Raw genomic sequence first — 13,567 nt, forward strand, 5'->3', positions numbered from 1 at the left:
TCGCCTCGCTCAATCCGTCGTCTCCAGGCCGCTCGAACCCCAGTTCTGACAAACTCTTCTCATCTCCGCATCCTCGCCACTTCCATAGACGCCCTGAATCGAGCTAGGGCTCCCTTCCACCAAAGTGAGGGCAAACCCCTGATGTATATGCCACTGGATATGGCAGTGGAGTAACCAACTGCCCGGGTTATCTGTCTGGAACGCCAACACCACATACCCGCTCTGTGGTAGATTGAACGTGTCCCTCCTCGGCGGACTCTCCAGGTCCAGGCTCGTCAGGAGCTCCACATACGGCCCTGTTCCTCTGGCTAGAACATACGTGTCATGGCCATGAAGATGCAGAGGGTGAGGCAGTGGAGCAAGTGACTCGACGATGAGATACACCCATGACGAGGGAGCCAAAGACGTCAGGTCGATGGGATTGAAGTCGGCTGTGAGGTTGACAGCCGCGGTATCAATAACTTGCTTCACAACGGGATTGTTCTTGGGCGGGCGGTATGGCTCAGAACCGCCTACTCGCCATCTCACTGCGTAGTTGTCGCCCTGGCTGGGGAGGAGCACAGCGTTAAAGTTCTGAGTGAGGGCAGATGGGCCGACCGAATGAGTAATATGAGGCACCAAGTTGGAGAGGTCTTCGTCCGCGCAAGTGTCGAGCATCAACCACGAGGTACTTGTTGGGTCGCCTGTGACGGGGGTATCGGATTCGTACCGGACAATGGCCCGGATATCGGTTGACATGAGGTTGATGGCGAAACAGCTCGTCATGGGAACACCTCGAGCCCAGTACGCAACGTCAGGAGACTGGTCGGCTTCGATGATGACATCGTAGCGCTGGCCGATGGCGATGAGGAGCGTATCGGTTTCGAAAGGCTGGATGGGGATGAAATCCATGGCTACCACGGTCATGTGGTGCTGGTCGACTGCGAAGCGAAAGATCATCTCTGAGCCGGTGTTGACGAGGCGCAAAAGGTGCTTCTTTCCAGGAGTAAAGGTGAACTCAGCACGGCTGCCGGTGCCGGTCAAGTACGCGTTCTTGCCATTCATCAGACCATTCACAGCAACGGGGGGGATGCCGATGAGGCTGGTCAGGGGTTCGTCTGCCAGATCAAAGACTGATTCGTGATAGTGATCGGTGATGAGCAGAGGCCCGAGGTCAATATCCCAGTTGGCCGTGGTAGGCCCGTGGATCACAATGGCTCCAAGCAACCCATCGCCATATTGCAACGAATAGTGGGAGTGGTACCAGCTGGAGCCGTGCTGGGTGGCTTTGAAGCGGTAGGTGTGGCAGTCACCTGGCGCAATAGGGCATTCGGTCTGAGAGACAGCACCATCGGCATGGTTGGTGTTCAAATGACGCACGCCGTGAAAGTGAATGCTGGTCCCGTTCTGGGACAAGTTGTTGCAGACTTCGACTTGGACGCTGTCGCCCCAGTTTGCTTCAATGGTAGGTCCTGGATACTGTCCGTTGACAACCATCATGACTTTCTCGACTCCATCTGGCGCAAGGGTTGCCAGGCCGACATCAAACGAGTACTGCTCTTGTCAACAAAAGTATCGAGACAGCTCCAAGTATTGTCGACTTACAGAGCGGGTCACGCCTGTGTCAGGCCATGTATAAGTCACGTCGTCGTCGATGCTAAAGTCACCCCAGCAGTTCCTCGCGGTCGGGCCATTCGCGCAACTCTGTCTCTTGGTGTGCTCGAGAGGGACAGCAACCGTCCAAGTGGCCCAGCCGAGGAAGTTTCCGAAAAAGAAGCTGAACCTCATCTTGTTCAGTTCTGAAGATTTTAAGGCTTGGTGTTGTTGACCCGCAGCTTGAAGACGAATAAACTATCCATCGTCGCCCTTTTATTTTCAGACCGTCCTACACAAGTCTAGGTAGCTGCTCAACCTTGACAGTAATGATGTCGTCGTGCAGCCCGAACCACAAGTCCAAACGATAAGGCACGGTCTGTAGAGAGCTCAAAGGCATGACTTCTACGCAACTGTACAGCATCTGGTTGTATTTCACGGCTCCCAGGGGCACAGACAACCCCCTTCTCGGTCTTGGCTCCGGCCGAAGTGGTTGAGTCTTCTTTCAGCTGTACGACAGAGAAAGAAAGAAGCCGTTTCTGATTGCAACTCTGAATGGTAGCCTTCGCGATGCCTTTTTCAGCACTATTTAGCTGAGGACTCGTGGTGTTGCCTCGCTCAGGGCAGTGATCTACAGACGGGAGAGAAAGTGTAACACTTTATTGGCTAGAGCCATTCGCCGAGACGGGCTGTCAAATCTGCGCAGACGGCCATGAAAACCTGTTTCTGCTGCCGCCTTTACCAAAAATGATCCCTCCATCCCACTTGACAGTATGAATTCAAAAAGTAAGGTGGTAGTGAATAGGGAATGGAGGCACGTGGCGAGGCAGAGAGCATGAGAAGTAGCTGTAAGTATGCCGCCCTCCGGGGGGGTTGCAGAAACCGGAGCCGATGGCGATTATCCGTGCCGAATCTCAGGGAACAGCTTCAGATTGAGCATAGGAAACGCCACAAATGCTACAATGATCATCAGTGAGCAAAGTCCACTGATAATGCGCCGATGATGGCTAACGGGATGTATCTTGTACATTTCTCAACTCTCTATCTCATAAAGATGTGATTCCCACGATATCTGTGGTAGAACTGTTTTTCACAAGGGAAAATGAAACACAAGCATTGCTTTCAAACGCAACAAGCTTGCTTTTAAGCCCCTCATTCGTTTGGTGATTGTTGGCGAAAATCATCTCATCGACTCACCTAAACCTCCATCAATAGGTAAAGTACTCAACAGTAGATACCTACAAGCCAAGTCACTCACAAGTTATTAGAGAAAGATATAACGATGGCTATCTACTTGACTTTTGTCCACACTTATAGCTGGGTGACCATCTGAAAGATAATGCGGGTTAGGGTTACCCCTGAGCCCCTATTCCGCCCTTTTATTTCTTCAAGAACCCCCACCCACCACACCGTGGTCACACCGTCCCCACCCCGCCCCATCTCACCGAACCCAGCAAATGCCCATCTCATAATTTTCGAAGAATCCCATTCCCTTCTGACAAACATCCTTATCATCGTTGGTCGTAAACCCCCAAAATGCCGTCATCTGCCTTTACAACCTCGAGAAGTGTCCTGCACCCGTGATTGGCTGCTTCGCCATCGCTCCTAAAAGCACGCCATACCCCTGTCGGTCATCTCGCCTGGACGTCTGGGTCATCCCCACAGCTGTGGTGAAACCTGTCCCGTCTTGTGGACGGGAGTTTCGACGTTTGGGTTTTGGGCTTTGAGGGATGAAAGAACATTCGGAGCTTTGCCGTTGGATTCTCCCCTCCAAGGATTCATCAGTATCCAAGCCAAGCGGTAGGGGTGGGGATGATAACTGGCGTATAGACACGCACACACACATCGATGTTGGTTGGGTCTCCTCTTGGGGCGTTATTTCATTGAATGGGCACACATACGCACACACACTTCACCACCCGGTGGCAGAGAGATATCCCCCGCGGCGCGCCGTATCGGTCCCGCGCCCGCCGCTTGTCTTAAATTACGCCTTGGGATGGTTCCGATGAGATCAGGATCGGGCACCGGCATTACACCAGTCGATGATGCAGATGACTGGGCAGAAGACTGGCACCAGCCTGGCGGTGGTGGTGGTGCCAATGGTGGTGCCAATGGTGGTGCCAATGGTGTCAGTGAGGAGGCAGGTGGTGCTATAAGGTATGTGTGTACTTTTGTATCCCGCCTTCCCCTCTCATGGTGTTATCTTTCTTTTTTCTTTTGGCTGGTTTTAGCTTTTGTTTTCATCAACCCAGTGGGATGACTGGAATGTGAGTTTGAGACTTAACACACACAATGCCGTTGAAGCAACAGTCGCTATACGCCACCTTCGGCACTTCATCCACCGGAGGCCAGAATAATAATAATCGAGTCGAGCTAACGGCCGGGGCAAGACTGCGAGACTGGACAGCAAGGTCAAACACGGACGAGGACGATGATGCCAGATCACAATATGGCTCCGAGATTAGCAAAGAGGACGCAGATATCACCACGGCCTTGATATTCACCGAGGGCGGCCCCCTCGGCGAGCCAGAGCCAAAAAGGGGACGGTTTTGGTTTTCACCCCCTGGAGACAAGGGGGAGGAAACGGATCTTGATGCCATCGCCACGCAACGAAGTGTTTTTGATGACCCTGACCTGGCGGGACAATATCAACCACAACCAGACTGGTATGCTGTTTCTGCCCGCTTACATATCCTCGTTTTCGGGCTGGCCCTGACAGTAATCAAAGGGAAAACATCCACCGCTTCGACCCGTCAGCAAGATGGACATGGCGCGAGGAGCGAGCACTGATCCGCAAAGTCGACTTCAAAATCATGCTCTGGACCTGCCTCATGTTCTGCGCCCTGGAGATGGACAGAGCCAACATTCGACAGGCTGTCACGGACGACCTGCTGCCTGAGCTTGGATTGACCACCAACGACTACAACCTTGGCAATTCGCTCTTTGCCTTTTCGTTTCTGTGTGCTGAGGTTCCATCACAGTTGATCAGCAAGTACCTGGGCTGTGATATCTGGATACCGTTGCAGATGGTGCTCTGGTCGCTGGTGGCGTCAAGTCAGTTTACGTTGAGCGGAAGGTTTGGGTATCTGGCGTCGAGGGTGTTGTTGGGAATGCTCCAGGGAGGCTTTATACCGACTGTGGTGCTTTACCTGTCGTATTTTTACAAGGCGAACGAGCTGACGATACGGATGGGGTTCTTTTGGACATCGATGGTGTTTGCGGATATTTTTGCGGCGCTGTCAGCTTTTGGGTTGTTGCATATGCGTGGTGTTGGGGGATATTCGGGGTGGAGGTGGCTCTTTTTGATCGAGGTGAGTGTTGAGTCATGTGGAATTCCCCTACAACTAATTACCCGTACTGACTCTCGGGTCCAGGGAATGGTGACACTTGTCTTTGGTATCCTGTCCTTTGGTCTCATGCCGGCTGGCCCGACGCAGACTGCTGGTTGGCTCAGGGGTGAAAAGGGGTGGTTTACACCGAGGTATGTTCTTCCAGTAGATAATGGTCTCGAGATGACCGCTAACAAAAGAAAAAAAATAAAAGGGAGGAAGTTATCCTCGTTAACCGTATTATCCGTGACGACCCTTCTAAGGGAGGCATGCACAACCGGGAACCAGTATCCCCAAGGCTCCTCCTGAAGAGTCTGCTTGATTTTGACTTGTGGCCGATATATCTGATTGGTCTCTTCAATCATGTACCCTATGCCACGCCAACCAGCTATCTGGCGTTGTCGCTCAAAGGGATGGGGTTCTCGACATTCCAAACCAATCTGCTGGTGATTCCGTCGCAGGTGCTCCATAGTAGGTCTAGAAGGACTTTGACGGTGATTGGAACATTGTGCTAACAGAGTTGACAGTCGTAAACATGATAATCCTGACCTATGTCAGTGAATTCACTGGTCAAATGTCACTGATTGCCATCATACCTCAGTTTTGGGCAATCCCCTTCCTGGTCTTTTTACGGTTCGTAGACACCACCACAGTGTCCAAATGGACGGTCTGGTTGGTCATGACCTTCTTCCTGGGATCACCATATTCGCACCCCATCCAGGTCGGATGGATCTCTCGCAATGCCAACACTGTCCGCAGTCGTGCTGTGGGCAGTGCTGTGTACAACATGTGCGTCCAGGGCGGCAGTATTATCGGGGCTAATATCTACCGCGAAGACGATGCGCCACACTACACTCGCGGCAACACGGTACTGCTGTCGATACTGGCCTTCAATATCGTTCTCTATTTATCAACCAAGGCATACTATGTATGGCGGAACCGAAGCCGAGAGGAGGTCTGGAATGCCATGTCAGAGAGTGAGCGGGAGAAGTACCTGGCAGAAAACTGGGATGCTGGAAACAAGCGGTTAGATTTCAGATTTGCATCTTGAGCAGACACTGCCCATGGCTTTTTCATCAATCAACCAATTGAGGAACTGGAATGTGACAGAGATGCATGTGGGGGACTCCCTGGAGTGTGTGTGATGAGCCTGGCCTGACGAGGCGGTGCCATGGCGGGGTATCTTTACCGGACAACAAGAGGGGTGTGGCTCTATCACCTCGCTGTTCATAAATACCTGTGAATTTCCCCACGTTTTTATTTGCCCCTTCTCTCTTTCTTTCTGTCATCAAACACACGCCCTGGGGAAACCCACCCATTAATCACTCCCACATCGCCGTCGGCCTCGCTCGAGAGGCCACCACATACTGCAAGAATGGCAGCAGCAGCATCAGCAGCAGCTGCCAGTATCCGTCTCTCCGCCATTTACTTCCAGCCCCAGTTCCAGTGATCAAGGTCTCCTGCACTTTTTGGACCCGAGCCAAGACTTTGATCATCTTTTGTGGAACGGCTCTTTTGACACAACCTCGCAACAACTTGCTCTCGACTGTCCCCTTTTTGATATTCAATATCCACTTCCATTCCCTACCCTTCCAGTTCCCGACTTTGATATTGGAATACCCTCTCTCGGCCTGGGTGAATCAAGCGCTGCTCCCGTCACAACAACAGCGACAACGGCAAACCTATCTCTGTTAACTCCGACGCCAACAATCATCACATCGTTCGAGTCTTGCCAGTCACCATCATCCTCTACCTCACCCACCTCCACAAGCACGCCTGTCTCTGCCTCGGGCAATTTGGTCCCCGGGTTGAAGCTCCCTTCCTCCATTTCTGTTACACTTACCGGCAAGCCGAAAGGAAAGCCAGGGCGGAAGCCAACCAAGAAACGTCCTCTGCCTGAAGAAGAGGATGATGAAGACGAAGAGGTGCTCGTGAAGAGGGCGAGGAACAATCTGGCTGCCAAGCGCTACAGGCAGAAAAAGGTTGACCGCATTGAGGAGTTGGAGGATGAGGTGAAGGAGGTGAAGAAGGAGAGGGATGACCTCCGCGTGGAATTGGCGAGGAGGGAGGCCGAGGTGAAGGCTCTAAGGGAGATGCTGGCAATGACAACGGGGAAGAAGAATTAGGTAGGATTGATAGCTAGTTGATAGAGAACAAAATGAAACCATACTTGTGATACATATCAGCATTCCGCACTGGTTTCAATGGCATTGTCATTTAGTTACACTGATTGAATCGTGACCTCCATGATGCCGTCTTTTTGTCCTGATAGAGTGATTGGTGGTGTGCTGGTGGTCCGAGTGTCTATCTGACCAAGATGCTAGGCCCCACGCTAAGTCAGCACACTCCCACCGTGAAAATAAAAATGATTTCATTTTTGATCAGTCCTGTACTTAGCCAATCAAATTGTTGGAATATTTAACGACGGTGGTCTTGGCAATAATTTTGACGGTGGAGCAGATCCATCTGCCGGGGAACCTTTCTAGAAAATACCAAGGGCTACACCCGACGCCGTGGACAAAGATGACGATTACAAATTGCGACGCTGAGTGGACGGGCGTGTTGGGCACGGAGTCACTGCGCCGAGAGATACGAAGCCAAGGCAGAGATAAGTGCGACTAAAAGAGATGGAAAACGCAGTGACAGCTTTGGAACGCTCGCACGAACATCCCTCCGCATTTAAAAGAAGAATTGGGTCCTGCTGTGGTTGGATTTCTAAGCACGGAGCATCCATACCCAGGGGCACAGCTCCAAGCACCCAACCGGTCCGGGCGGCAGCAGCAGGGTCTTTGTGAGCAAATGAACGGGGAGAAAATGCAAGGGCGCGGGGGAGAACGGATTTATAATGGCCTGCTCTGTCCTCTTTGTCAACTTGGCGGCCGCTAACTCCACGGCGTTTGCGGACAACAAGCGTACTCCATCGTACCCGTTATGCCGTTCAGACCGGAGTTTGCATTCAAAGGCGGTGGGAGTGGACCGTGTAGACGTGCAGATCGCTACCCAGACCATATCGTCCAGGCGGGTTTAACGCTGCTTTAACGTGTTAAACCTTCTTTTGAGCAGCAAAGCATCTTACGAATCACTGGTCGGCGGTGACTGGGGCTGTTGGCAAGGGGGGTGGTTGCTTCCGATGATTCATGCCCCGTCACTCTTATCTCCATTCTGGAGTCGGAATCTTTCATCAGGGTGCTGCTTACAATTCTGCTGTGTAGGGTGGCTGTTTGTATATGAGGTCTGGTAGACGCGCGACTTTTCACCTCATGATTTTTGATAGAGCTGCGAATCAACCCTACCAGGCTCTTTCCAGTTTGCAAACCATATCCCCCGGCCGCTCCTGCCGCTTCTCGGCACCGGTGAGCTGCACCTTTGAGTTGACCGCGACTTTCAACGTCACTCTCTCTCTCTCTCTGCCTGCTGCTCACAGTCCCACAACTTGAGAATCAAAACACTGCATTTTCACAAAAACCAACCAGAATGTGGGGGCAACAAACGCCCGAGGAGGCTTTCCGCCGGGGAGCCTCTGAAGCCCTTCCAGACTCACTCCATCATCGAGATCCAACCCAGCCAATCAGCGAAGAAGAAGCTGACATCGACTCTGGCGACACCACCAAGATCCCACCAAGTCCTGAGGCCTTGTCCACAGCCGACGAAGGCCTTTGGGGAGAGCGAGATGTCGGCGGCCCAGTGAGCCAACGGATGGCCATGCAGGACTTTCAAGAGCTTCAACGCGAGCTCACCAAGATGACCACGAGGCGGTCACGGTCCCAGTCCCGGTCCCGGGCGCGATCACAACCACGATCAAGGTCGGCCTCGAAAGCTTCCCGGAAATCGGATAGCAGGCGCGATAATGTCTTTCGCCGCATCGCTTCCCGGGCCAGTGGAAAATCAAAGCGGCCGAAAGACGAACAAGATCCTGAACAGCAGGCCGCCGACGATGCTAGCAGCTCGGACGAGTCCTCGGATGACGGCAGCCAGTTTCAATTGGAGCAGTTTATGCGCGATGGCCACCTTGAGAAGCGCACGGATTCTGGCGAGTCGAGCAAGAAGGTCGGCGTGGTGTTCAAGAACGTCACCGTCAAGGGTGTCGGCGGCGGCACTGTGTTTGTCAGGACACTTCCCCAGGCTATCCTCGGCACATTTGGTCCCGATCTGTACGGCATTCTCTGCAGATTTGTCCCAGCACTTCGTTTCGGACGTCAGCAAGGCGGGCTTCGTACCCTTCTCAATGACTTCACTGGTGTCGTACGGCATGGAGAGATGATGCTGGTGCTGGGTCGGCCGGGGAGTGGCTGCAGCACTTTTCTCCGCGTCATTGCCAACAATAGGGGCGGGTATGCTGCCGTCGAGGGCGAGGTTTCCTACAGCGGCATCTCTGCCGAGGAAGTTGCAAAGCGCTATCGCGGTGAGGTGGTCTACAACGGTGAAGACGACCAGCACATGCCTACCTTGACCGTGGGACAGACACTCCAGTTTTCGCTGCTCAACAAGACCAAGAAGCACCTCAGGGACAATGTGGACTTTATCATCGACTCGTTGTTGCGCATGTTTGCTATCCAACACACAAAAAACACCATTGTTGGGAATGCCTATACACGTGGTGTTTCTGGGGGTGAGAGAAAACGAGTTTCCATCGCCGAGGCCCTGGCCACCAAGAGCACCATCGTCTGCTGGGACAATTCGACAAGAGGTCTCGATGCATCCACCGCTCTGGATTACGCCAAATCGCTGCGTGTCATGACCGATGTATCGGATCGAACAACCATCACCACCCTCTATCAGGCCGGAGAAGGCATTTATGAGTTGATGGACAAGGTCCTGGTCATCGATGAAGGGCGCATGCTCTATCAGGGCCCTGCCAACGAGGCCAGGCAGTACTTCATCGACCTTGGTTTCCACGCACCACCACGCCAGACTACTGCCGACTTTCTCACCTCCATCTGTGACCCAGTCACCCGACAGTTCCGCCCCGGCTACGAATATAAGTGCCCCAAAACTGCCGAGGAGCTTGAGACAGCATTCAGAAACAGCGAGGCATACAGGAGGGTCCTTGCTGATGTGGAGCAATTTGAGAGGCATCTGCAACAAACCAAGCATGCCGATACTCAGAGGTTCCAGCAAGCCGTCGAGGAGCAAAAGTCTCGCCGTGTTGCCTCGGACTCGAACTACACTGTCAGCTTCTGGAAGCAAGTCCTCGCCTGCTCCCGCCGCGAACTCTGGCTCTTGTGGGGCAACAAGACGGAAATGTACACCAAATATCTCACCATCATCAGCAACGGCTTCATTGTTGGCTCTCTCTTCTACGACACTCCGGACAACACGGCCGGCACCTTCCTGCGTGCCGGTGCTGCCTTCTTCTCTATTGTCTTTCTCGGATGGCTTCAGCTCGCTGAGCTCATGAAAGCCGTCTCTGGTCGTGTTGTTGTGGCTCGGCACAAGGAATATGCCTTCTATCGTCCGTCTGCTGTCAACCTTGCCCGCGCTCTCGTCGATCTCCCGGTCTTGATCTTCCAGGTTGTCATCTTTGGTCTGATCATGTACTTCATGACTGGTTTGGACTTGACACCGGCCAAGTTCTTCATCAGTCTCTTATTCATCTATACGACCACCTTTTGCATCACGGCTCTGTACCGCATGTTTGCGTCCCTGTCACCAACAATTGACGATGCCGTTCGTTTCAGCGGACTTGCGCTCAACTTGCTGGTCATCTTTACCGGTTACGTGATCTACAAGCCTATCTTGGTGTCACAAAAGATCTGGTTCGGTTGGCTCTTTTACGTGAATCCGGTAAGCAGATCTCCCTCCTTCCTTCGACATCGTCCAACAGCTGCTAACAAGAGACAGCTTGCATATGCCTTTGAAGCCGCTCTGACCAATGAGTTTTCTGGCCGGATCATGGAATGTGCCCCTGCGCATCTTGTGCCTCAGGGGCCAGGTATTCTACCAGCCAACCAGGGATGTGCGATTCCAGGCTCGGTCGCAGGGAGTACTGATGTCTCCGGGACGGCATACCTCGACAGCCAGTTCAACTACACCCGGGATCACCTGTGGCGCAACTTTGGTGTTCTCATAGCCTTCTCTGTGCTTTATCTCATGGTCACAGTGGCCGCCACGGAGCTCTTGACATTTGTCGGATCGGGCGGCGGCGCCCTCGTCTTCAAGCGTTCCAGCAAGGCAGCCAAGCGAGCCAAACTCGCTGCGAAGCCGACCGACATGGAGAAGGGCAATGCGACCGGAGCATCATCCACCACCGACGTTGGCTATCAGAATCGCTCGGGAAAGACAGAACTGACTGGTCTGACCGGAAGCGACAAGGTCTTTACCTGGGAGAATGTCTCGTACACTGTTCCGACCCCTCAAGGACCCAAGAAGCTTCTCAACGGAGTCAGCGGTTACGCGAAACCGGGAGTCATGGTTGCCCTCATGGGAGCCAGCGGTGCTGGCAAGACGACGCTGCTCAACACCTTGTCCCAACGCCAAACGGTCGGCGTGGTTTCTGGCGACATGCTGGTTGACGGTAAACCGCTGACTGGAGACTTTCAACGCGGCACTGGCTTCGTCGAACAAATGGATCTTCATGACGAGACCGCCACCATTCGGGAGGCTCTTGAGTTCTCTGCGCTCCTTCGCCAGAGCCGTGACACGCCAAAGCACGAGAAGCTGGCCTATGTCGACACTGTTCTGGACTTGCTCGAGTTGACGGACGTTCAAGATGCCATTATTGCGTCTCTGGGCGTGGAGCAAAAGAAGAGACTGACTATTGGCGTGGAACTAGCGGCCCGGCCTTCGCTTCTGCTCTTCCTCGACGAACCAACCAGTGGTCTTGATGCCCAGTCCGCTTTCTCTATTGTGCGCTTTCTTCGCAAGCTCTGCGTTGCTGGACAGGCCATCGTGTGCACTATTCATCAGCCCTCGTCTGACCTGATCCAGGAGTTTGATGAGATTCTGGCCTTGAACCCCGGCGGCAACACCATTTACTTTGGTCCTGTTGGAGAGAACGGTAGCGCAGTGGTCAAGTACTTTGCCGACCGAGGCGTCCAGTGTCCTCCCGGCAGAAACGTCGCCGAGTTCCTCCTCGAGACGGCCATCAAGGGTGGAAGACGCCCCGACGGCAAGCGGATTCACTGGACTCAGGAATGGCGCGAGTCCAAGGAGAACCGAGACTTGCTGGCCGAGATTCAGCGGCTCAAGGATGAGCGCAGCAAGGCCAACAAGGAATCGACTGTTGTCCAGCCGGCATTGCAATCGTTTGCTGCTCCCACCTGGACGCAAATCACCCTTCTGACCAAGCGCATGTTTGTCCACCAATGGCGTCAGCCATCTTACCTCTACGGGCGGCTGTTCACTGCTGTTATTGTCGGCATCTTCAATGGCTTCACCTTTTGGAAGCTGGGCAACACGGTGGCTGACATGCAGAACCGCATGTTTACGTGCTTCCTCATCATCATGATCCCTGCCACCGTCCTCAATGCCGTCTTGCCAAAGTTTTACACCAACCGCATGCTCTGGGAGGCACGCGAGCACCCATCGCGCATCTACGGCTGGGTTGCCTTTTGCACGGCCGAGGTCTTGTCCGAGATCCCAGGCAGTATTCTGGCAGCCGTGCTGTACTTTTTGCTGTGGTACTTCCCCACTGGTCTGCCGACTGAGGCGTCAGTTGCGGGTTACGTCTTCTTGATGACGCTGCTCTTCTTCCTGTTCATGGCCAGCTGGGGTCAGTGGATCTGCGCGTGGGCGCCCAACTTTACCGTCATCAGCAACATCCTGCCGTTCTTTTTGGTCACCTTTTCCATCTTCAACGGTGTTGTGGTTCCTTATGACCAGCTGAATGTGTTTTGGAGATATTGGATCTACTATGTGAACCCATCGACGTGGTGGGTCAGAGGCGTTCTCGCGGCCACGTTGAATGGTCAGAGTGTGCAGTGTGCTCCCAATGAGGCCGCCTACTTTGATCCCCCATCAGGACAGACGTGTTTGGAGTTTGCGGGCGACTTTGCGAGGCAGGCTGGTCAGGGGTATCTGCTCAACCCCAATGACACAGCAGACTGCGGGTTTTGCCCGTACTCGAGCGGGAACCAGTACTTAAACACGTTGGGGATCACTCCGGATGAGAAGTGGAGGGACTTTGGCATCTTTTTGGTGTTTTGCTTTACTAACTGGATGTAAGTTTTGACCTCGGTTCTTGATTGCATGACACGGCTGCTAACATGTTTATTATCCACCCAGGCTGGTCTACTTCTTCGTCTGGACCGTCCGAGTCAAGGGTATGACATTCGGCTTTGGGCCGTTGTTTGACGTACTCGGCAAAGGTGTCGGGGCGGTCAAGGGGCTCTTCAAGAGAAAATAGAGGAAAGAGAATCTGGTTCGATGGGATAGATAAGACACACGGGGCATTTGATACCACGGGATTTCGGCTTGCTGTTTGTCACACATACGAGATATAATAATGGATGAAGGGATAGAATGAGTGCGAGGTAGATAGATATAGAAATAACAGTCTTTGATCGCTCAATCCTGGAGGTTTGTTTTCTTTGGCGTGCGCATTCAGGGGTAACCAACCGTTGCCACCGCCATCATCTCCACCCTCCAGCCACAAAACCCTCATCCCCACCACCACTTACCCTATTACCCACTTCCCACCAGCCCACCCTCCATGAACCTTCCTACCC

General features: G+C 53.3%; 4 protein-coding genes across 4 annotated transcripts; 3 read left to right on the forward strand and 1 right to left on the reverse strand.

Moving 5' to 3' along the window:
• Positions 1-9: 9 nt before the first annotated feature.
• QC764_610630 (uncharacterized protein) lies at positions 10-2,168 on the reverse strand (the record flags this gene model as incomplete). The annotated part of the gene is made up of 2 exons (XM_062949544.1): positions 1,585-2,168; positions 10-1,533 (listed from the first exon to the last, which is right to left on the reverse strand). The coding sequence occupies exons 1-2, from the start codon at positions 1,765-1,767 to the stop codon at positions 10-12; spliced, it is 1,707 nt and encodes a 568-aa protein (XP_062798297.1). The 5' UTR covers positions 1,768-2,168.
• A 1,400-nt stretch (positions 2,169-3,568) lies between these two features.
• Positions 3,569-5,952, forward strand: QC764_610640 (uncharacterized protein; the record flags this gene model as incomplete). The annotated part of the gene is made up of 6 exons (XM_062949545.1): positions 3,569-3,729; positions 3,963-4,238; positions 4,301-4,883; positions 4,947-5,053; positions 5,116-5,372; positions 5,429-5,952. The coding sequence occupies 6 exons, from the start codon at positions 3,569-3,571 to the stop codon at positions 5,950-5,952; spliced, it is 1,908 nt and encodes a 635-aa protein (XP_062798298.1).
• A 324-nt stretch (positions 5,953-6,276) lies between these two features.
• Positions 6,277-6,351, forward strand: QC764_610650 (uncharacterized protein; the record flags this gene model as incomplete). The annotated part of the gene is made up of 1 exon (XM_062949546.1): positions 6,277-6,351. The coding sequence occupies one exon, from the start codon at positions 6,277-6,279 to the stop codon at positions 6,349-6,351; it is 75 nt and encodes a 24-aa protein (XP_062798299.1).
• A 2,024-nt stretch (positions 6,352-8,375) lies between these two features.
• SNQ2_2 (ATP-binding cassette transporter snq2) lies at positions 8,376-13,453 on the forward strand (the record flags this gene model as incomplete). Its single annotated transcript, XM_062949547.1, has 3 exons — positions 8,376-10,685; positions 10,743-13,060; positions 13,125-13,453. 3 exons carry the CDS (start codon positions 8,376-8,378, stop codon positions 13,243-13,245), a joined length of 4,749 nt encoding a protein of 1,582 aa, XP_062798300.1. The 3' UTR covers positions 13,246-13,453.
• Between the last annotated feature and the right edge of the window lie 114 nt (positions 13,454-13,567).

This window comes from Podospora pseudoanserina, chromosome 6 (assembly GCF_035222485.1).
Source record: "Podospora pseudoanserina strain CBS 124.78 chromosome 6, whole genome shotgun sequence".
Taxonomy (NCBI): domain Eukaryota; kingdom Fungi; phylum Ascomycota; class Sordariomycetes; order Sordariales; family Podosporaceae; genus Podospora; species Podospora pseudoanserina.